This window comes from Pinus tabuliformis, chromosome 9 (genome assembly GCF_031772625.1).
Source record: "Pinus tabuliformis cultivar Carrire ecotype Pingquan chromosome 9, CPIR1, whole genome shotgun sequence".
In the NCBI taxonomy this organism is placed as follows: Eukaryota; Viridiplantae; Streptophyta; class Pinopsida; order Pinales; family Pinaceae; genus Pinus; species Pinus tabuliformis.
The window spans coordinates 2,578,896-2,603,543 of record NC_142307.1 but is presented as its reverse complement, the minus strand read 5'-3'; the positions used below and the strand labels follow the sequence as shown (position 1 = coordinate 2,603,543).

The window sequence follows — 24,648 nt, the reverse complement described above, 5'->3', positions numbered from 1 at the left end:
TAAAGATACGTTAGCTTAATCTATTTATAATTTAATAGGAACTTCCAATATCAATGCGGAATTGGTTATGACTTTCTACTATGCAAAAAACTTCACATAAAGAAAATCAATTAAATGGCATTGGTATGCATTATTTACAATTAAAATATTATTAATAATATAAGCATAAACAATTTTATTCCGAATAGCAAATATGGACTATGTTCTAATTCTAAATTATTAGTAATAAAAGTCTTCAGTACAAGCTACGATGAAAGCTTGAAGGCTTCTTCCGTATGTTGGAAGAGTGGATGCATGAATAACCTGTATTGGCCCTCTGGTTTATCCCAGCATGTTGTCCCATATGTCTTTCCTTTCCCAGAATTAATGTTCCCTCTGTGCGCATAAATTGAACCCTGCTAGAAGCTCGAGAAGTGATATAACCGGCCGGGAGTGGCGGCAATACTATTGATCAACGCGAGTGAACTGTGCTCAGACGCTTCGTAAAGTAGAAGGAGCGCAGCCGAGCAATGAGGCTCGAGAAGTGCTGGTTTTGCTCTTCCACGATTTATCCGGGTCATGGGATCCAATTCGTGCGGAATGATTGCAAGGTACTACCCGTTTTCATTTCAACTCTCATTGTTTATTTGCACTTTCTGGACCTGTACAAAGTTAAAACATACCTGGGGCTGATATTGGCACCTGGGAAACCGTGTCTGAAACCCTATGATAGACTATAAAACACTAACCCTTTACAAATCTGGTTCCTCTACAATGGCTAGGCTAGGGTTGCATTACAATTGAGAAACCCATACTTTTTGAGCTTTTGATTTTGATTTTGTGCTGCAAAGATCAGGGCTCAAAAATAACTCTGTGAATATTAGGCACCGGCGTTCTGAGCATGCCTTGTGAGGTTTGCAATGGCCACCCACTGTGGTTCATAATTACGAGGTTTTGTTGGACTTGGCTCAAGTCTGGCTGGACCTGAACCTTTGGACCAGCTCAACCGGTATGGACCAAATTCTTTCCTAAAAGTAACGCAAGAAAGGGAAAAACCTGAAAAAGGTCAAGAAAGAACTTTAGAGCCTTCTAGGGTCGTCACTTCATGGCATGAACTTTGAAGCAGGTTTAACCTTACAGATGTTTAAATTTTCATTTTAAGTGTGGGCTCTAAGCTATGGATAACGTAATTTTGTTGTTGATACTTATCCATGTCTCCTTTTTGAATTACCATTTTGTTTATGTGTATGTATTTTCCAGGTTTTTTATTAGGCAAAATGTTTGTTTTTTTAAAGTAGAAATATCATTTGTTTTTCATTTCTTTAAAGTAGAATTCAACTATATTGACTCTCCAAATTAGAATTTGGATTTTCTCCAAGAATAGGAGCTTGGTTGTCTATGTGAATCAACCTCGACTTTGCACCCCTTTTTCTTTTACAATTCCGTCTACGTGCAACCTTCATACTACTGTCCAGATTTCTTCTGAAGGCATCAGTTTGAAGGGCAAGGCTAATTGGTGGAAATATGATACTGTGTGCTTAGACCGGCTTAGAATTTACATTCTTTATATGATGTTGTCCTCATAGTATTCAATTACGGGTCCAAGAGAGCCACAGTGAAGGGTACCTATGAACATATTTACTACTTCCATCAAATCATATATCAAACCATATTGGTTCTTGGTCCCTCATGTCAAACTCGTATATGGTGTTTTCAGCACCTCTTGTCACAATCACGTTTGAGATTCAATCCCTCTTATCATCACTAAAAACTGAGTTAGCGATGAATTTTTTTCTTCAAAATGGAATTCAATCATCATAAGCATAGTTGGGTAAGCCTTGGTAAATCGAAGTCATCAACTTCAGCTATGAATATCTCGCCCTATGATCCAAATTGGCTAGGAACCTAAATAGGCGCAGCTTAAGCCCCTGCATAGTCTAAACTTTATAGTAAAGATCAGGCCGTTTGAATGTGGACTGAACCAGGGATGATTTACCTAGCCAAACGTGTTGCAGTTAAGTAATGCCCCCTATTATCCCATTTGAATTAACTAGTAGAGAGAAAACTCATCAACTTCAGCTGTGTGAATATTTCACCGTAGGATCCAAATTGGCTAAGCACCAAAATAGGCCCTGCTTAGACCCTTGCACAGTCTAAAACTTCATACTAAAGATCAGACCTTTTGAATTTGGACTGAATCAGGGATGGTTTATCTTGCCAAATGTCCCTGTTATCCCATTTCAATGAACTAGCTAGAGAGAAAGGTTGCCTCTTCCGTGGTGATGTCCACAATGTTGCAAGTCTTGCTACTACAGTGGTATCTCCCAATTGGGATTTGGTTCCCCATTAATATTCTCCTTAATTCTATCAGAGGAGAATGCATCCAGGTTCCATGAGGGGGATATGATGCCAATGCAAGATTCTTTTGTCCCCCTCTAGAGGCCTATTTTTTCACCTCAATCCAAATCCACATTTTTTTGTACCTTGACTGATCAGACCTATGAAGAAAAGACTTCCATATGAAGGAGAGGGAAAGGAATCCTTTCATTGATTTGCAAGTTTTTTGAATGAATATTTTGTATTTAAGGAAATGATATTAATCTGGGTAACTCACCTTTTAGATGGCAGATTTCAGAATATTTTGGACTCAACCCTAATTTCTATTTATCTTGTTCCTAGAATATTTCAGGTTTATCTGATTTCCAGAATATTTTAGAATCTATAATCAAATTAAATTAAATTTGTGAATAATCTTGTCAGTCAACGAGGTAAAGTCAGAACAATGGCTTATGATGTCATAGTCACAAGATTCAGCTATGTTGACCCTTGCTGTTTTGAAATTCAGTGGCAATGCAAAATTCTGCAAAAATTCCCTATTATAATTCTGTACATAATCTCAAGATCAGTGTCTAGATTTCTTCTTAAAGCATCATTTTCAAGAAGAGGAAGACTAATTGGTGGAAAGGTGTTGCTTTCTGCTTGGACCTGCTTAGCTTTCACATTCTTTATATGATGTTGGTGTGCATTCATGAGCAAGACAACATTATTCTGGGCATATCCAACATGTTTTTTATTTTTGACTCCATTCTCCAATGTATTAGGCAGATTTTCTCCAAGAACAGTGAATTGTTTGTCTACGAGAGCCTGGCTAGCCTCTTTACTCGCTTTTCTTTGTATTAGTGGCATAAGATGAATTTTCATGAGGTGGAGGCTTTGGTTTTACTCTTTTCTGCAAGAAATTACTTTCTCCCATCATTTTTGAATAAAAATGAGAAAAATGAAAGTCCTCATAGTATTCAATTACAGGTCCATGAGAGCCATAGTGAAGGGTACCTATGAACATATTTACTACTGCCATCAAATCATATATCAAACCGAATTGGTTCTCGGTCCCTCATGTCAAAATCGTATATGGCTTTCTCAGCACCTCTTGTCACAGTCACGTTTGAGGTTCAATCCCTCTTATCACCACTAAAAACTGAGTCAGCGATGAATTTTTTTCTTCAAAATGGAATTCAATCATCATAAGCATCGTTGGGTAAGCCTTGGCAAATCAAAGTCATCAACTTCAGTTGTGAATATCTCGCCCTATGATCCAAATTGGCCAGGCACTAAACCCCTGCATAGTCTAAACTTTATAGTAAAGGTCAGGCTGTTTGAATGTGGACTGAACCAAGGATGATTTACCTAGCCAAATGTGTTGTAGTTAAGGAATACCTCCTGTTATCCCATTTGAATTACGAGTAGAGAGCAAACCCATCAACTTCAGCTGTGAATATTTCACTGTAGGATCCAAATTGGCTAATCACCAAAATAGGCCCTGCTTAAACTCCTGCAAAGTCTAAAACTTCATACTAAAGATCAGACCTTTTGAATTTGGACTGAATTAAGGATGGTTTATCTTGCCAAATATGTTGCTGTTAAGGAATGTCCCTGTTATCCCATTTCAATGAACTAGGTAGAGAAAAAGGCTGCCTCTTCCGTGATGATGTCCATAATGTTGCAAGTCTTATTACTACAGTGGTATCTCCCAATTGGGATTTGGTTCCCCAGTAATATTCTCCTTAATTCTATCAGAGGAGAATGCATCCAGGTTCCATGAGGGGGATATGATGGCAATGCAAGATTCTTTTGTCAGCCTCCAGAGGCCTATTTTTTCACCTCAATCCAAATCCACGTTTTTCTGTACCTTGATTGATCAGACCTGTGAAGAACAAATCTTCCATCTAAAGGAGAGGGAAAGGAATCGTTTCATTGATTTGCAAGTTTCTTGAACGAAGATTTTGTATTTAAGGAAATGATATTAATCTGGGTAACTCATTTTTTTAGATGGTAGATTTCTGAATGTTTTGGACACAACCATAATTTCTATTTATCTTATTCCTAGAATATTTCAAGATTTATCTGATTTCCAGAATATTTTAGAATCTATAATCAAATTAAATTAAATTTGTGAATAATCTTGTTAGTCAACGAGGTAAAGTCAGAACAATGGCTTGTGATATCATAGTCACAAGATTCAGCTATATTGACCCTTGTTGTTCTGAAATTCGGTGGCAATGCAAATTTCCGCAAAAATTCCCTATTATAATTCTGTACATCTGCAATCTCCAAATCGGTGTCCAAATTTCTTCTTAAAGCATCATTTTGAAGAAGGGGAAGAATAATTGGTGGAAAGGTGTTGCTTTCTGCTTGGACCTGCTTAGCTTTCACATTCTTTATATGATATTGGTGTGCATTCATGAGTAAGACAACATTATTCTGGGCATATCTGACGTTCTTTTAATTTTTGACTCCATTCTCTAATGTAGTAGGAAGATTTTCTCCAAGAACAGTGACTTGGTTGTCTGCGAGAGCCTCACTAACCTTTGTACCCGCTTTTCTTTTATGATTCTGTCCATCTGCGATCTCTAGACCAATGTTCAGATTTTGGCTCAAACCATCAGTTTCAATAAGAGTGCGAGTAATTGGCAGAAAGATGTTGTTGCCTTTCTGGACCTCCTTAGCTTCCATATTCTTCATCTGATGTTGAACTGTGTTTACTGGCAAGACATCATTATTCTGGTCATATTCAACTTGCTTTTCGTTTGTAACCCTACTTTCCAAAGTAGCATGCAAATTTTCACCAAGAACAGTAACTTGGTTGTCTGTGGGAGGCTGGCTAGCCTCTGTATCCTGTTTCCTTTTACAAATATGTCCATCTGCATACTCCAGACCAGTTTTCATATTTTGGCTCAAACCATCAGTTTGTTTAGCATTCATAAAAAAGATAGCATTATTTTGGCCATATCTGACTTGATTTTTGTCTCTAACACAGTTTTTAGAGTCCATAACATCAACTGGGTTCTGATTTGCTGACTAGGACTCTTTAATCTCAGAGTCTTTCACTGCCTCATTAGTTGAACTTTTAGAAGCTGGTTGGGATAATTAATTTCAATTCTTCTCTGAATGTATGACATAATGTAATAAGGATAACCACAAAAACCTGTGTTTTATTATTATATCTTATAAGCCTTGGAAAATCAAAGTCATCAACTTCAGTTGTGAATATCTCGCCCTATGATCCAAATTGGCCAGGCACCTAAATAGGCACTACTTAAACCCCTGCATAGTCTAAACTTTATAGTAAAGATCAGGCCGTTTGAATGTGGACTGAACTAGGGATGATTTACCTAGCCAAATGTGTCGCAGTTAAGGAATGCCCCCTGTTGTCCCATTTGAATTAACTAGTAGAGAGAAAACCCATCAACTTCAGCTATGAATATTTCGCCGTAGGATCCAAATTGGCTAAGAACCACAATAGGCCCTACTTAAACCCCTGCATAGTCTAAAACTTCATACTAAAGATCAAACCTTTTGAATTTGGACTGAATCAGGGATGGTTTATCTTGCCAAATATGCTGTTGTTAAGGAATCTCCATGTTATCCCATTTCAATGAACTAGGTAGAGAGAAAGGTTGCCTCTTCCGTGGTGATGTCCACAATGTTGCAAGTCTTACTAGTACAGTGGTATCTCCCAATTGGGATTTGGTTCCCCATTAATATTCTCCTTAATTCTATCAGAGGAGAATGCATCCAAGTTCCATGAGGGGGATATGATGGCAGTGCAAGATTCTTCTGTTAGCCTCTAGAGGCCTATTTTTTCACCTCAGTCCAAATCCACATTTTTTTGTACCTTGATTGATCAGACCTATGAAGAACAAATCTTCCATCTGAAGGAGAGGAAAAGGAATTGTTTCAATATTAATCTGGGTAACTCATTTTTTTAGATGGCAGATTTCAGAATATTTTGGACTCAACCATAATTTCTATTTATCTTATTCCGAGAATATTTCAGGATTTATCTGATTTCCAGAATATTTTAGAATCTATAATCAAATTAAATTAAATTTAATTTGTGAATAATCTTGATAGTCAACGAGGTAAAGTGAGAACAATGGCTTGTGATATCATAGTCACAAGATTCAGCTATATTAACACTTGTTGTACTTAAATTCGGTGGCAATGCAAAATTCCGCAAAAATTCCCTATTATAATTTTGTACATCTGCGATCTCTAGATCAATGTCCAGATTTCTTCTTAAAGCATCATTTGGAAGAAGGGGAAGATTAATTGGTGGAAAGGTGTTTCTTTCTACTTGGACCTGCTTAGATTTCACATTCTTTATATGATGTTGGTGTGCATTCATGAGCAAGACAACATTATTCTGGGCATATCTGACATGCTTTTTATTTTTCACTCCATTATCCAATGTAGTAGGCAGATTTTCTCCAAGAATAGTGACTTGGTTGTCTGCGAGAGCTTGGCTAGCCTCTGTACCTGCTTTTCTTTTATGATTCTGTCCATCTGCGATCTCCAGAGCAGTGTTCAGATTTTGGCTCAAACCGTCATTTTAAATAAGAGGGCGAGTAATTGGCAGAAAGATGTTGCTGCCTTTCTGGACCTCCTTAGCTTCCATATTCTTCATCTGACGTTGAATTGTGTTTATTGGCAAGACAACATTATTCTGGTCATATCCGACTTGATTTCCGTTTGTAACCCTACTTTCTAAAGTGGCATGCAAATTTTCACCAAGAACAGTAACTTGGTTGTCTGTGGGAGACTGGCTAGCCTTTGTACCTTGTTTTGTTTACAACTCTTACCATCTGCATACTCCAGACCAATGACACCCTAAATAGCTCAGATGCTTTATTATCAAAGCCCAATATATTCATCATGTCAAAAAAATTGCCAGCATCATCAACAGTATGAGGAAACACAAAAAAACGTTAACCATCTCTGCATCTTATTTAGATTTTCCCATTTTTCCCATTCCTGTGTCATGATTGTTCCTCAATTTATGCCTTACGGCGTTTCCTTTGCAACATCTAGTGCAAATGCTAGTTTAAGAAATTTCCCATAATGAAAATTAATTACATAAGCACTTAATATTTTACCAAATCTTTAATTTTACATAAGCCAGTGTAAAATTTATTTTAAAAAATTTCCAATAATTTAAGAAATTTCCCATAATGAAAATTCCATTCGAAGGGTTCTTCCACTTTATGAATGAGTGGGTTTGTAGTGACGGATTCAACAAGGCAACGGATGGAAGTTGGAATCGCATGTTGGAAGAGTGGATTGCATCTCAGGTTTTACAAAAGGAGGTCCTCTCGAGTGAAGAAGGTTTAATAACTCAGAAAGCTTCCAGTATTATTGTATCGAGGAAGGGTTCGGACTAGTAGAAGGAGCGGAGCCGAGCAATGAGGCTCGAGAAGTGCTGGTTTTGCTCTTCCACGATTTATCCGGGTCATGGGATCCAATTCGTGCGTAATGATTGCAAGGTACTACCCGTTTTCATTTCAACTCATTGTTTATTTGCACTTTCTGTCTCTAAACTTGGGTCCCCGTTGAGACTCTGCACATAAGCTGTAATTCTCTGAATCTGAGAAATTGACCATTAGTGATTCATGTATTTCACGATTACAAAGATTTTGCAGCCTGTCGAGATTCTGACGATTCCCTAGAGACGGCACCTACGATTGTAGCCTGCTCAAAAATTTCAGCCCTGTTCAGGGCATCAAGAAATATAATAAAGCTTTTAAAACGTACTTTACAGCCTTTCAATCTTGCTTGTTCACAACCGATGTATGCTTCCATTGCTCTGTTTGCACTGCTGAGCCCCGGTGATAAGAGCATTATAATAAGCGAAATGAGGCTTAAGTCTTCTAGTATCTCATTTCTTAAATAAATCAATAGGCCTCAGTTACATTCCCAGGCTTAGCCAAACCAGAAATCGTAGTAGTATATGTAACATCATCAGGGGTTGGTCAAGCTTTTGCTTTTCGTGCCAAAAGACAAAAGCTTTGTTAAAAATTCCCACTCTACAAAGGTTTTTAAGAACACTGATCATCACAATACCATGGCTTGAATCTGTCATAGCTGTTTTACATTCTCTCATCAAAATAATGTCTGCTTCAACTCTTGAGAAGAAAGGGTAATTAGTAAGTCAAGCTCAGGATTTTTCAAACATCAAATGGCTTCCCAAGGCATTGTTTCGAAATAGATCTTGAAGATATATCTAACACTGCTAATAAACAACCCAGGAAGGATCTTGTGTTAAGGAGCTAGAACGATAATGGTAAATTGAGGTTTCCATCTACTATGACGTCAAAACTAAATCACACTCTATGGAATAATGCAAAATAGTCCAAAGACTCGGATGAATATATGAAGGGGAATGAAGGAAACTTCAACTCTTCAGAAGAAAGCGTAACTAGTAAGTCAAAGACTCGGATGAATATAGGAAGGGGGAATGAAGAAAACTTCAACTCTTCAGAAGAAAGCGTAACTAGTAAGTCAAGCTTAGGGTTTTCAGCCATCAAATGGCTTCCCAAGGCATTGTTTCAAAATAGATATATTTAAGACTGCTAATAAGCCACCCAGGAAGGATATTGTGTTAAGGAGCTAGAACGACAATGGGAAACTGAGGTTTCTGTCTACCACGATGTCAACACTGAACTGCACTCTATGAAATAATGCAAAATAATCTGAAAAGTCGGCTGAATATAGGAAGGGTGGACACAAGAAATCTTCAATGTTCCACTCAGTAAATAATGCAAAATAATCCAAAAAGTTAGCTGAATATGGGAAGGGGGACACAAGAAATCTTCAATGTTCCACCAAGTTTCTGGGATGTGGGAGCGGCATATGTGTAAAAGTACCCCCGAATTTTAGCGAGTACCCCCAAATTTTAGGGAACATTGAAGGGGATGTTGGGCCTTCAATGTAGAGGACCCAGTTCAAAAACTGAACTTTAAATTAGAATACATGAAAATGAAAATTGAAATATAAATCATTTTTTTTTAATAGTAATGAGTACATTTTACTAGGCACAATCAGTAATTTCGTAGAAATGGCTGCCACTATTTTACTATTAGTAGAGCTATTTCATAAATGTCACAATGATTCTACCATTAGTAGAACTATTTCATAAATGCCACAATGAGACAACATGTCTTGAGAAACTTGAATCCACGCTACTTGGGACACAAATCATGAACCATACCACTTAAGCTAAATTCCTTTTACATAAATAATTTTAATTTTATAATCCAATACATGGCAATATAATATAATATAATAATTAATAAATCATAAATCCTCATTCATAACTCATCTATACACTATCAACATTGTACTTTCATCCTATTTTAGAAAATAAAAAATTCAGAAGATATTTGATATAGATCATCTACGTCTCAAGATAAGATGATAAGTTATTACTATTACAAAATTCTAACACAATTTTATAACATACATTAAGTGAAAAAATGGAATACAACCATATTTTAAGTGAAAAGTCAATATTGAACTCTCAATCTTATACGTTAAGATTCAAAATTTTAAATGTCTTAGGACTTAAAAGTTTTAAGTTTACGATTGATTCTAGGTTTACGATTGATGGGTTGTTGTAGAGTACAGGGATAGGGTTGTTAGATTCTCATATATAGAGGGAATCGACCATGATTTTGCTCTTGCTTCAAGATTCTTTTAGGATGAGGGAGTTGACCTAATTTAGGTTGTTTCAGTTGCTAGAGGTTTTGAGTAACAAGTTGTATGAGAGGGATTCTTCTATTCATATGTTGTTAATAGCCTTACATGGGTTGTAACCTATACTCCAAGCTTGTATTTTTAAGATTGACAAGTGGACTTATTTTAGAATCACAGATGGTCAACGTTCTTTGGAGGTTCAAGAAACTATGATAGCATCCTGTGATGAATGGGTGATAATTTCTTTTTCAATAAACAACAATTGATTTCAAGGCTATAGTAGGTGCAAATTTGCAAGTGATAGGTTTAGTGGAGTTGCACAGGGAGTTGATAGCTGTTGGCGAAAACAATTTCGTTGGAAAGAGGGGTGTTAACTTTGAGGGTTACTCCAAAAGTGTTTATACCATGTTTAAGGGCACTTCATGATATATGGGGTACATCGTGTACGATTAATCCTTGGATGGTTTGTGATGGATTTGCACATTAGAGATGGCATAATTATTGATTGCTTGACCTTTGTTCGCTACTTGCATGATATTTTTCCTTAGAGCATTAGATATCTTCAAACACCTTGGTGACATTTTACCTGTTGACCACACGAGGGAGCTTGCTTGTTTGGAGAACACCCTACATTGAAAGAGGAGTGTTTGGCATTTAAAAGGAGGGCATTTATCTCTAAATAGAACGTGATAGCTTGGTTGCTTCCATGGAGGCATGGAATTGACTTAAGGATGTTCGGGTTTTGATAATGTTCATGCAGGGGAAGTGGGCCCTGTTACCCACCAAAATATGGGTAACCCCATAGGGGAATTTTTTTCTCCCTCATTGGACAGCCAGCCTGTCAGTGGCCCTACATTGTTTGGTACATGAAATTATCTTAGGATCCTCCACCATTTGCACTGGTCAAACACCTCTCACCATCCAACATTCCTCTTGACGGAAGGTGGGTCATTGTTTAATAGGTACTTTAACCATCTTGCTATCATGTGCTTTTACTCAATGTTTTGGGCATTCTAACATGGATTAAGGGTTCATTTGGATGATTGATCGATCTTGACTATAAACCTGTTCTCTCACTTTATGTATTTATCTTCATAGCTCTCGACAAGGTAATATTGTTCCCTGATGGCCCGGGGTTAGATCAATGGACTGCTTGACCTGACAGTGTAGAGGTACTCCTGTGGGTGAGGTGAAGATGTTACTGTACTCCACAACGTTGTCCACCTGCTGCTGCCATGCGGAGAACCCTGTCTGGAGGCTGTGGCCACAATCTTCTTCTTGCCCTGAGGGCGAATCATAAGGAAAACAAATTTCCTGGTCTGGGAAATGATCTTACTTCATTGCTTCGCAGTGATCAAAGAAATTGCAGTAGGCAGAGCTACCTCCAATATCCTGTACAACTTATTGGCCAAAGTAATAATAACAGTGCGAGGCCTAGACTCATATACAACATGCCGCTTCCACAAGTATGGTTGGCCTAATAATATATCACAAACTTCAAGAGGAGCAACATCACACAGTACCTCATCCGTGAAGGGCATGATGTTGTAGGGAAGGCGACACCGTTGGCTGACGCAGAGATCTCGCCCTTGGTGAAGCTACCTGATGGTGTACGACTGCTGGTGTGGTGTGGTTGGTAGGCCCAATTGCTTCATGACCCTTTGCTGAAATGAGGTTCTTTTGGCTCTCGCTGTTGACAATGAATTGCAATGGAGAAGCCTTCACCCACATCTGTGAGTAGAAGAGTTGCTCCCCCTCCTCTGGATCTTCGGGCTCATCCTTCTGGATCTTGGTGGTGGCAACAGTGGCACTAGGCTTCGCATTGATAACTTGCTTCCCTTTGTCATTCCCCTTGTCGATTTCTGACTCAGAGTTGGAACATGCATTTGATTCGGAAGCCTTCAGCTTGACCACTAGTGATTGTTGGCTCGACACTGTGTCCTTCTTTGCCTTCGTGGTGTTGTTCTTTGCTTGCGGCTTCAGCGGGTTGTATTGGGTCGCCCTGCCTTGGCTTTGTCCTTTGTTTTGCGGTTTGGGGTCGCCTTTCCATTGCTTCAGATTTGCAGAACTAAAGTCTTGCTTCTTCGGTTTAAATTTCTACTCGATCTTGACAACGTATCGATAGGGAGCGCCAAGCGAGGAGATGTCCAGGACTCCATCTCATCCTGGATGTACTTGTGTAGACAACTGCTGTACTTGAGTACCAAATGCCGCTCAGAATCCTTGATACCCAGCTTCGTGCGAAGGGTGTGGAAAACATTTGTGAACTCCAACACATCTTGGTCCCTTCCCTGTCGTAGCGTGGTCCACTTTATGTATTTATCTTCATAGCTCTCGACAAGGTAATATTGTTCCTTGATGGCGGCTCAGAAAGAATTCCAAGTGGGTGCGTGATCCGGATATAAACAAAAACGCAACAAATTACAGAGATAACCATAGATACAGAGATGCAGCGGAAATAATACTTCACTTCATTAATGTAAAATACTGAAATATGCATACAAACAGAAATGGAAATAAACCAGCTAGGGCGATGGTAGCTTATCTCTGAGAAGAGATGTGGCAGGTACATGCTTCTGAACTGTGTTACAATGAGGCTCGAAGGGCTATTTATTGTTGAGAAATAACGGAAAACCCTTCACATCCCAAAACCTAATCCTAGAGGATGAAACGCCAAATTGTGGGCCTCGTCTTGGGTAAGTTGGTGCATCAACTTCCCGGGGTCGTAACTTTGGCACCCAATCTTTGTTTGACGCGTACAATAGCTCGTTAGAAAGATCTATACGAGCACTACAACTTTGGGAAGAGCAACATCGGTCCATGGACGCATGTTGCTCCCAAATTTCCCAAAAAACATCGTTTAGGGCCTCAAAACGGCTCCGAAAGTTCAGGACCCGAAAAATTGCTAAAAATAGTAAATTGTGCTACAATTACGGAAACTGAAAAACTAAAAGAGACAGTTGTGGGGGTCAAAGTGGGATAGGTGGGTGGCCACCAACATCCACCTGGATCATTCCTCCCCCCTTAGGAAGCAATGGTCCCCATTGCGTTGAGTTCCTCCATCTGTTGAACTTGGTCCCTGGTGCGCTGTTCTGCAATCTCTGATGTGTCCAGTAATGGTGGGAAGCATGGTCGACAACGGTCCACATTGAACACTTGGTGCAAGTGAAGGAATGGGGGAATGTTGTGCTCCAAAGCATTATTTCCCATAGCCTTGGTAATGGTATAAGGACCATGTCGGCATGGTCGGAACTTCTGATGGGCTCTTGTAAGGCGTTCTTTCTGCAGATGAAACCAGACTTTGTTTCCCACCTTAAGTTTGTGTGGTACCCCTATGGGTGAGGAGAAATTGTTCCTGTGTTCTTTCATGACCGTATCCCTCTACTGCTGTTGCTGCGTGGAGGAACCCTTCCCGTGGGTTATGGATGTGGTGATGATCTTCCCCTTACTTTGGGAGCGAACCAGACAGGAAATGATTCCCTGGTTTGGGAGATGATCTTGCTGCATTTCTTAGTAGTGATCAAAGAGGTGGTGGTAGGTGGGGCTACCTTTGGTATACTGTATAATGAATTACACAAAGAAATAATGACAGTGTGAGGCCTTGACTCATACACAACATGTCGCCTCCACAAGTATGGCTGGCCTAATAATACATCACAAACATCAAGAGGTGCAACATCACACAATACTTCATTTGTAAAGGGCTTGACGTTGTAGGGAAGGCGACACTGCTAGCGAACTCGGAGATCTCGTCCTTGGTGAAGCCACTCGATACTGTATGGTTGCGGTGTGGTGTAGTTGGTAGGCCCAACCACTTCATGATCTCTGCTGAAATGAGGTTCTTCTGGCTCCCACTGTCAACAATGAATTGCAACGGTGAACCCTTCACCCACTTTTGTGAGTGGAAAAGACGCTCCCCCTCCTCTGGGTCTTCGGGCTCATTCTTCTGGATCTTGGCGGTACAACAATGACACTGGGCTCTGCATCAATGATCTGCTTCCCTTTGCCATTCCCCTTGTCGGGTTTTGACTCAGGGTCGGAACATGCATCTGATTCTGAAGCCTTCAACTCGGCCACCAGCCACTGCTTGGTCCGACACTCACTTGTGTTGTGAGTGGGGCTCTTATGGAACTCACAACACTTTCCTGTGTCCTTTGACTTTGTGGTGTTGTTCTTGTATTGTGGCTTTGACGGGTTGTCTTGGGTCACCCCACCTTGGCTTTGTCCTTTGGTCTTCAGATTCGCAGATCCAAAGTCTCACTTCTTCTGTTTAAACTTCTGCTCGATTTTGACAGCGTATCGGTACGTTGTGCCGAGCGAGGAGATGTTCAGGAACTCCATCTCTTCCTGGATGTATCTGTGTAGGCAGCCGTGGTATTTGAGTACCAAATGTAGCTCATAGTCCTTGATACCCAACTGTGTGCGAACGGTATGAAAAATGTTTGTGAACTCCAGCACATCTTGGTCCCTTCCCTGCCGCAGCGTGGTCCACTTTATGTATTTGTCCTCATAGCATTTGACAAGGTAGTACTGCTCCTTGATGGCATCCAGGAATGAATTCCAAGTGGGTGCGGCTGAGAACAGTGAGCCCGTACTTTCATCCTTATACTCGCAGTAGGTTTCCCACCAGTCCTTGACGTGGGGGGCTGCTTTGAGAAGAGCGAAAACAATCTTTAATCGACTTGAAAATTCATGAACAGAAAAATACCCTTCTAGCAAATTTAACCATTTATCTACGACATCTGTGTCCATTTGACCCTCGAAGATGGGGATTTCAAAATTAACTTATACCTTAAAGGGTGTGGCGTTTCCAGAGCAGCTATTGGAAGCTGATGTGTCGCCTTTGGATAGTCGCTGAAGGATCTGGGCAAAGCTGTCCATCATCGCGTTCCTTGTCGCTCGAGGGCTTCTTCGAGCAAGATTTGATAGGATCTCCTGCCCCCTAGTATTTCTATCATCTGCCATGGGAGGCCGTCGGGATTTGCGAGGCTGGTCCTGCAAAGGTTCGACTAGTTCAAACCATAACTCCTTATATCTCGACCTCATTGGGGATATGCAAAGAAAAACAAAGAAAAAGCAGACCGCTCTGATACCACTGATCCGAATTTAAACAGGAACACAACAAATTACAGAGATAACCATAAATACAGAGATGCAACGGAAATAATACTTCACTTCATTAATGCAAAATACTAAAATATGCTTACAAACAGAAATGGAAATAAACCAGCTAGGGCGATGGTAGCTTATCTCTGAGAAGAGATGTGGCGGCTACATGCCTTTGAACTATGTTACAATGAGGCTCGAAGGCCTATTTATGGTTGAGAAACAATGGAAAACACTTCACATCCCAAAACCTAACCCTAGAAGATGAAACGCCAAATTGTGGGCCTTGTCTTGGGTAAGTTGGTACATCAACTTCTTGGGGTTGTAACTTTGACACCCGATCTTCGTTTGACGCATAGAATAGCTCATTAGAAAGATCTATTCGAGCACTACAACTTTGGGAAGAGCAGCATTGGTCCATGGATCCATGTTGCTTCTAGATTTTCCAAAAAACGTTGTTTAGGGCCTCAAAATGGCTCCAGAAGTTCAGGACCTGAAAAACTGCTAAAAATAGTAAATTGTGCTACAATTACAGAAACTGAAAAACTGAAAGAGATAGTTGTGGGGGTCCAAGTGGGATAGGTGGGTGGCCACCAACATCCACCTGGATCAGTGCGGCTGAAAATAGTGAGGATTCCCTCTCATCCTTTTGTTCACAGTAGGTTTCCCACTAGTCCTTGACATGTGGGGCGTCTTTGAGGAGTGCAAAAGTAATATTTTCCCGATTGGAAAATTTTTTAATTGAAAATATCCTTCCAATCGATTTAACCATCTATCTACGGCGTCTGCATCTATCTGGCCTTCAAATATGGGAATGTCAAAGTTAACTTGTACCTTAAAAGGAGTGGTGCCTCCATAGTGGTTGCTGGATGAAGATGCGTTGCCTGTGGGTAGCCGCCGAAGGATCTGGGCAAAGTTATCCATCATCGCGTTTCTTTGTCGCTTGAGGGCTTCTTCGAGCAATATTTTGAAAGGATCTTCTGCCCCTGCGTTTTTCTTTTTTCTTCTGGCATGGGAGGTCCTTGGGGTTTGCGAGGCTAGTCTTGCTAATGTTCAACCAGTTCGAGCCCTAACTCCTTATACCCTGACCACATTGGGGACATGGAAAGAAAAACAGAGAAAGCGCAAACCACTGATCTGGACTTATGCAGGAATGCAACAAAATACAGAGATACACATAAATAAAGAGATGTAGCAGAAATAAAACTTCATTTCATTAATATCAAAGAACTGAAATATGCTTACATACAGAAATGGAAATAAACTAGCTCGGGCAATGGTAGCTTAATTCTGAGAAGAGATGTGGCGGCTACATACCTTAGAACTGTGTTGCATTGAGGCTCAAGGACCTTTTTATTATTGAACAACAAGGGAAAACCCTAAACAGCCAAAACCCTAACCCCAGTAGATGGAACGACAAGAGTTTGTGGGTCCCGTTGGGGTTAGTTCGGCATCCAACTTCTTGGGGTCGTAACTTGGTCATATTATCTCTGTTTGGCGCGTACGATACCTTGTTGGAAATATCTCTCCAATTACTATAAGATTTGCGGCAAGCCCTTGTCTACTGCTATGGGCCTATTGTGGACCTCAAAACAATGTCATTTAGGGGGTCAAAATTGCTCTGGAAGTTCAGGACCCGAAAAACTGCTAAAAATAGTAAATGCTGCTATAAACAAGGAAACTGATGAAAATGACTAGAGGTCTAGGTGGAATAGGTGGGTGGCCACCAATATCCACCTGGATCAACAATGAGCTACTTAACTGGGATCATTGAGTTGAAAGATTAGCTAGTTGCCGTTGGAACATAGATTGATTAGGAGTTAGTGTCCATTGCTTTCAATAAACTTGTTCCTTCCTAGTTGCCTTTTGTTTAAGGTGTTTGTACTCTTGAGAACTTGTTAAAGTTCACAAAGCTTTGGATTGATATTGTGCATGGAAAAGTTAGATTGTAGTCTTGTTTAGGGCAACAATGGGAAGTAAATGCAATTAATCTCATTAGGAAGACGAAGAAGGGTAGCGAGAAAGGCTATAAGCAGTAGGAAGGTACAGATACAAGAAAGGTGGACTTGAGTAAGGTGATGTGTTTTCGATGTCATGGGGTGGACATACCAACACGTCTATTAAATGAGGGAAAGACAATGAAATAAGTTGCAACTGGGATTATATTGGGTGTAGATAAGATAAATGTATTAATGTCAAAAGGATGACCACAAAAGTAGATTAATGGGACTGTTTTAGGTACAATGTTGTAAGTGAGAGTGCTAAAGTGAACCCTATATAAGACAAAACTAGGAAATGAAAGAGCATTCTAATCTCAAACCCTAGAAGACCATCTCCAAAGAATGCAGCGCCAGTCTAGGAGAAAGATGTATAAGATGAGTGGCTTAATTAGCCTATGGTACCAAGTGTAAGTGGCAATATTGGACCACTCGAGCTCTCACAACCTTCGAGGCTGAATGGCGAAAACTTAGCATATATGTTTTGCTAGAAGAATAGTAGGGTGAGGAGCTCAAGAGCAAACTATTTGGTTGCTTAGAAGGAAAGGCCCATTGTTGAGGTTTGGAAGATTCAATGGGCCACTGTATTGTTTGTTGGAATGAGGATTTTGGTTTGGTGTTATTGCTAGGATCTCATTGAGATGGTAATAGAGCCCTATGTCCTCAATGATCTGGAATCATCTATCTCCATCTGCCACTAGGTGCCTAGATTTGGGAGCACCGTTAAAAGGGAAGTAATTTGTCAAGTAGGTGTTGATCTCTAGAGTGGATGTGACTGAAGGATGGAAGCGGAGAGACGAAGAGTGTCTTGCATATATAAGGCCAAACATTTTGGATCGAGGTACCTAAAGAATTGGCCAAGTGTTTGTATATTGTGGAGAAGAGAGTGGAACTGTCCTCATATCTCATAATAAACTAGTTAATGGAAGATGAAGTGCTCCTCCATCTCTACTTCATGGAGATAGCACAACTTGTAGATCCTGTTCGAGCAACTAATTTGGTGCTTAGTCTCGATTTGTAATATATGAGACCATTCTAAAGTCGCCCAGGGGTATCCAAACAACGTGCCTCTAATGGGGAGATGTACAAGGGGTTGAATAATAAGTCCATCTCTCATAGCCATGAAGTGCTTTGCAGAGAAGTCCATATTTGGATGTAACCCACCTTGAGGGTTGATCCAAGTGACCCTCACGTTGCTTGTGGATGTCCCCTCTAGTGATCATGTCCAACTCTTATTTGCTAGGTAGAAGGTGACTAGGTGTGTTCAAGGCATATCTAAAAGAGAGGAGACATTCAATCGTATTGCCAAAAGATGCTAAGAGATCAAAGACACTAGCATACTAGCATAGAGAATGGGCCATATAAGGATAAGATAAGATTATTTGATTAATGTCATCGAGTGACCACAAGAGTAGGTCAATGGGACTAGAAGATACATCTGGTGTAAATACAAAACATGTTGGAGTGCAAATGCAACTCCATTGTAACTCCAAAGCTAAAAAGACTAGAAATATGACTAAAGATAAGACTAGAATGAAATAAAGTTACAATAAGAGAATGTAAAAAATCACATGAAATGACCAAAAAATGAGAAATATAGACTATGTTTGCTACTGGATTGTGTAACTCTAAAGAAGTAAAGGGGAGCTAAAAATGAGCTCAATGAGGGCAGCATCTCTCGGATCCGATGATTGATGGTGAGGGGGTTGAGCCTCTCCTTGTTCGGGTCCTCTGGAACCATAGGGAAATCCAATTGTATGGCCTTGGGTGGGAGTAGAGGAGTGAAAGTTACCCCTAACATCTAGGTTGAAAGGAAGAAGCTACTGATGATTCTTTGTCTGTTATGCTGTGGCTGGGAGGAGGTTTCGTGGGCGGGAGGCGCCCTGTGCTGTCTATGTCTCAAACTATTCCCTTTGACTCTCGGAGGATAGGTCGACTAAGGCATGGTACTGCATCTCCGAGTTGGTTTCTGTTAATTTTAGACAACAATGGTATGTTCTATGCTTTAGAGCAATTTTACTTAAATTTCGTTATTAGCCCAATACCAATATCCAGATCAGCAATCACATCAACATGATAGTAAAATGCAGATTGAACATAAACATAAACAGTAGAAGACAAGCCAAGACAAGAGGACACAAGATGTGGCACCAGCCAGGGACAAACCCCAATGTGGGGAAATCCTTGATCAATTCTTCATATATTCTTCAATATTTCAGTAGAGAGAGAGATAATACAATTTACAAATTTGATAATTTATGACAGCAACAAAAGAGCCCTAACCAGAAAAGTCAACGCTGGTCAACTGGGCAAATTTAACCCTCAATTTAGCTTGGTCAAACCCAGTCAACTTCAGCCTCCAACAACAAGCCTAATCAACCCAAAACAGTCCAAAAAAGTCCAGTCAAAATTGGTCAATGAAAGTCAACTCTGCGGCCAGCCTTAGTATAGTCAACGCTAGTCAAAACAGAGGTCATATTGCCTCGGTTTTTGTGCCGAGATCTGCGGCCTGCTAGGACAGAGATTCCTCACCCAAACTAAAGTCAAAACAGGTCAACGCATCAAGTCAACGCAATCAAACAACCTCCCAGCAGTTTGGTCAGCGCTGGTCAATGCAGCAAACATAATTCTATCCTTATTTCCTTCGCACGTGTGAGGGAGAAGACTGCCCAGAAATGCTTACCCAATTAGATGAGGGGAGAGAGAGATGTGAGTGAATGAGTGATGTTCAAATGAGGATGAGGCATCATGAATTTATAGGCAAGCGTTGAGGATGAATAGACATGACTGTTGGGCTTCTGAGCCTACATGAGATTGTTGGCCGACCTTGACAATTTGTCCATAATATAAATAAATTCATATCTTCATTTGTACATGTTAGAATCAGATAATATTTAGATCAATCCTATACCTCTCGGAGAGAGGAATCCAAGAAAAATATCAGTTGTCATAAATAAGATGACCCATGTGAAGTTTGGCCCTAGTTGCCCATTTTAACACTCCCTCTCAACTAGGGAGAACTCCACCTGCTAGTCCATTTGCCAGTCTATACTATATCTACCATCAATGCACTGCTCTGCTTTGCTTTGCTGAACTATGAAGAAGAAGAAGTGATCGAGAATGTATCATACCATTCTCTACTGACCCGAAGTCAGTCCCAAATAAAAGAGAGTGTCTCATACCACTGTTACTGACCTAAAGTCAGTTCCAATCAAAAGAGAGTGTCTCATACCACTCTTACTGACTTGAAGGCAGTTCCAATCAAAAGAGTGTCTCATACCACTCTTACTGATCCGAAGTCAGTTCCAATCAATCCCTGATCAATATCGGTCATCTTAGCATAGGGATTACGGTAGTACACGATGCATCCATCGGTAGTACTATGGTCCCTATCCTCATTTCCCTACTCATTGGCCAGATGAGAGGTACTTCCCATGAGTCCTAGACTGCATGGTTAGGATGTCTCTGCAGGAGAAGGATGAACCACTTTTCTTGCCTACGTGTTGCCAAGGGGTATCATAGGGGAAGGTTGAACCACTCACCTTGTACACAACAAACCACTAGGGGAAGGCTGAGCCACTCACTCTATGGTTGCTCATCGCGTGTCTCCAAGGGGTATCACAGGGGAAGGTTGAACCACTCACCCTATGGTTGCTCATCGCTCCAAGAAGTACCCCAAGCCCCCCATAGCTTCCAGAGCTCAATGTTTATATCATACAGGACCCTCATAAGAGGGTCTCTCCACGACTCCAAGTCGTTCTCGGAAGGCCAAGAACTTGACCTTCCCCAGGGGCTTTGTCAGAATATCGGCGACCCGGTCATCAGTCCTAATGTGCTGGAGCCTTATTGCTCCTTGTTGTACCATATCTCGGATAAAGTGGCACCTGATATCTGTATGCTTAGAGCGATCATGAAACATAGGATTCTCTGATAATCAGATCCCACTCTGGTTGTCGTAGAGGGTCACGATGGTATCCAACACGTGTCCAAACAGCGCACTGAAGAGCTTCCTCAACCAGACAGCTTCACAGGAGGCCATACTAGCAGCTATGTATTCGACTTCAATGGTGCTCAAGGCAACCAATTTCTGCTTCTTGCTCATCCAGGATATCGAAGTAGAACCCAAAGAAAAATAGCATCCAGAAGTGCTGTTGCGATCCACCAAACTACCAGCCCAATCAACATCAGAATAACCATGCAGCCTCACATCTGCGACAATATCTCTCAGTCCATGAGTGGTTGTGCCCCAAAGATATCTCAGAAGATTCTTGGCACCAATCCAATGTATTTGATGAGGCTCAACCATATATTGGCTCAATGTGTTAACTGCAAAACATAAGTCCGGACAGGAGTTCACCAAGAACATTAGTGCTCCAATACTCAGAAGCATTTCCTTATTCAGGTTTGATACCACTACCACATAACTTCTTAAAGTTAAGTTCCATCGGGGTAGTCACAGGCTTGCAGTCTACCGTCCCAAATCTTTCCAATATCTTTACAACATATTTTCCTTGTGATAGGAAAATTCCACCTAGCTTTTGCCAAACCTCCAACCCTATGAAGTAGTGCATCGATCCTAGGTCCTTCATCTCAAATTTAGAAGCCAACTCCGTCTTACATTTGTGAATGAGAGGGTCTGCACCAGTCAGAAAGAGGTCGTCCACATAAAGTACCAGAATGAGAGGTTTATCATTTTCAACCTGAAGTAAAGGTTCGGATCGACTTCACTTCTAGTGAATCTCAACTTCATCAGATAGCTATCAATCCTCTCATACCAAGCTCGGGGTGCTTGCTTCAAACCATAAAGAGCTTTCTTCAACTTGCATACATGAGATTCTCGGTCATGAACCTCAAACCCCTCGGGTTCTTCCACATAGACTTCCTCTTTGATCAAACCATGCAGTCTTGACATCCATTTGATGTAAGTTCCATCCTTGCGAGGCAACAAGGGCTATGATCGAGCGGATGGTGGTGTATCGGGCAACAGGTACAAATATATCATCATAATCTACACCTTCCTTTTGAGAGAAGCCTCGAGCAACAAAGTGAGCCTTGAACTTTTCTGCACTTTCATCGGTTCCATGCTTGATTTTGTAGAGCCACTTAGAGGTGACAACCGATTTGTCCTGGGGTCTAGGGACCACATCCCAGACATCATTCTTCATAATTGACTCGTATTCTTCATTCATAGCAACTTTCCATACTTGTTGCTTCACGACTTTTTCAAATGATGAAGGCTCATTTTGAATGATAGTGCTCATGATGGTCAAGTATCCTCGATACCTGTTCAACTTCTTGCTTTCATAGAAAGTCCCCCTTGGTGCAATATGTCTCTCGGCATCTTCGAGAGTCTCCCTAAGCCATGAGGGTCTCCTCTTGGAGGAGGAGGGCTTTTGAGGAGGAGGATCAATAGGATCCATAGGTTCATCAATATCAGACATTGTTTCATCTTCTTTTGCACCCTGTTTTCTGGTGTCAGCTTCTTTGCCCTTCCTTGGGATAGAAAGGTTGTTGACCTTTCTGAGGGCTATATCTTCGTCGAAGGTGACATCATGACTTATCTCAACTTTCCTTTGACCAGCCACATAAATTCTATATCCCTTAGAATTTTCACTATACCCCACAAAGACTCCTTTCTTCCCAAATGCACCCAATTTGCTTCTTTTATCTTTCGGCACATGAAAATATACGGGGCTTCTGAAAATTCTAAAATTAGAGACATCGGGTTTCTTACCAGTGAACATTTCTTCAGGAGCCTTGGAGTTCGATGCTTGATGAGGGCATCGGTTTTGAACATACACGACAGTATTTTCAGCTTCAACCCATAGGAACTTCGGAAGCCCTTGATCATGAAGCATGGCACGAACAACTTCTACAATAGTGCAATTATTCCTTTCAGCCACGCCATTTTTCTCGGGAGTGTATGGCGTTGTAGTCTCTCTCTTAATGCTAGCTTCTCTGCAGTAATCTTGGAATTCATTGGATTCGAACTCGGCCTCATTATCAGTTCTCAATATCTTGATTTTCAATCAAGGCTTTGAAGTGTTGGAACCAGGTGAACACTTCATCCTTCTTTTTCAAAAAGTAGATCCAGGTCTTGCGAGAATAATCATCTGTAAAGGTGAAATAATATAAGTATCCTCCCAAAGCGTTTACGGGCATCATACCAGATATGTCAAAGTGGATCAATTGCAATATATCTGTGGTCTTGCTATTACTTGAAGGGAATGGTCCCCTTGTAAGCTTTCCTTCGGCACATCTCAAACATACACCTTCATGCTCTACTTTGAATTTGGGCATACTTGTCACCATCTGTCTCACATCGGGTAGGGCCTTATAATGAAAATGGGCAAACCTCCGGTGCCATAGTTCAGATTGTAGAGATGTGTCACGAGACATGGCTCCCAATGGACTTCCTCCAACTTGATACAAAGTGTCAACCTTGAACCCAAGAGTAAAAGCATCTTTACAATTTCTTTTCCAAACACGTACCTTTCCATCGATGAATGCCACCTTGAATCCTTTGTCTTCCATTGCAGAAATGGACAACAGGTTCTTCTCGAGATCAAGTACATATAGTACTTCTTGTAAATGAATAGTGTTACCTTGATTCAATTGAAGGGTAACATTCCCTACTCCCTTCACGGGATAGGTGGCATTGTCTCCAAGGATGATATCCAAGTTTGTCTCCTTTTCTATCAGATTAGAGAGAGCTTCCTTGTACCCGGTGAAGTGCCTTGAGGCACCACTATCAATTAGCCAATTCCCCAAAGTGTCCATTGGAGGGGTAGTGGAGAGGGCTGGTATAAGATAGTACTCCTTTTGCTTATTGTTAACAACATTTGATTCTTTTCCTGGAGTTCCTTGCTTTCTTGGAGGGTCGACCATTTCCTTGATATCCCACATTCCTTTTTCCCTTGCCATTGAACCTGCCATTCCTTTGATCGTTGTTGTTGAAGTTGCCCCTGGAATGATTGTGATCATCATCATGCGATGTGTCCCTTCTATTTGGACACTCCCTTGCATATTGGCCAAACATATTGCAAACAAAGCACTCGCCCTTCCTTCCTCCCTTAGAAAGCGGAGAATGTAGTGGGGTTGCTTTTATTAGAAGGCATTTCTTGTTCCACCATTCTTGTTTCATCTTGAATGCATATCGACATCAATTCTTCAAACCCTGGAATTCGATCATTGTTGAGTATGGTGGTTTTAAATACATACCACTCAGGTGGGAGTCCTCCAAGGGTGGTGAGAGTAAGTTCCCTGTCAGGAATGACTTCTCCAATCGAAAGTAGATCATTCTTGATCTTAGTGATCCTTAAGAAGTAGGATTGAATATCCTCGTCCTTGCCCTTCATAATATCCTTTAACTTATTTTTGAGAAATAAAATTTGATTAGCATTACAAACTTGAACATGCTAATCAACTTGTCGTAGATTTCCTTGGAGGTCTTCAATTCGGAGATGTAGGCCACCAGATGCTTGTCAATGGAATCTCTGATAATATTCTTTGCTTTGACTTCACCCCTATTGTA

General features: G+C 40.7%; 1 protein-coding gene across 2 annotated transcripts in view; it reads left to right on the top strand.

Annotated features, from left to right (window-relative positions):
• Positions 1 to 226: 226 nt before the first annotated feature.
• Positions 227 to 24,648, top strand: part of LOC149146819 (putative ribosome biogenesis protein RLP24) — a 29,543-nt gene continuing 5,121 nt past the window's right edge. Inside the window, exons 1-2 of one of the 2 annotated variants that reach the window (XM_089439081.1) lie at positions 7,531 to 7,641; positions 7,689 to 7,802. In XM_089439081.1, coding sequence (XP_089295207.1) covers positions 7,722 to 7,802 — 81 coding nt within the window. In that variant the 5' untranslated portion in view covers positions 7,531 to 7,641; positions 7,689 to 7,721. Of the gene's footprint in view, positions 591 to 7,530; positions 7,642 to 7,688; positions 7,803 to 24,648 lie in introns of those variants that run through there. The other variant, XM_089439080.1, reaches the window with a different exon arrangement.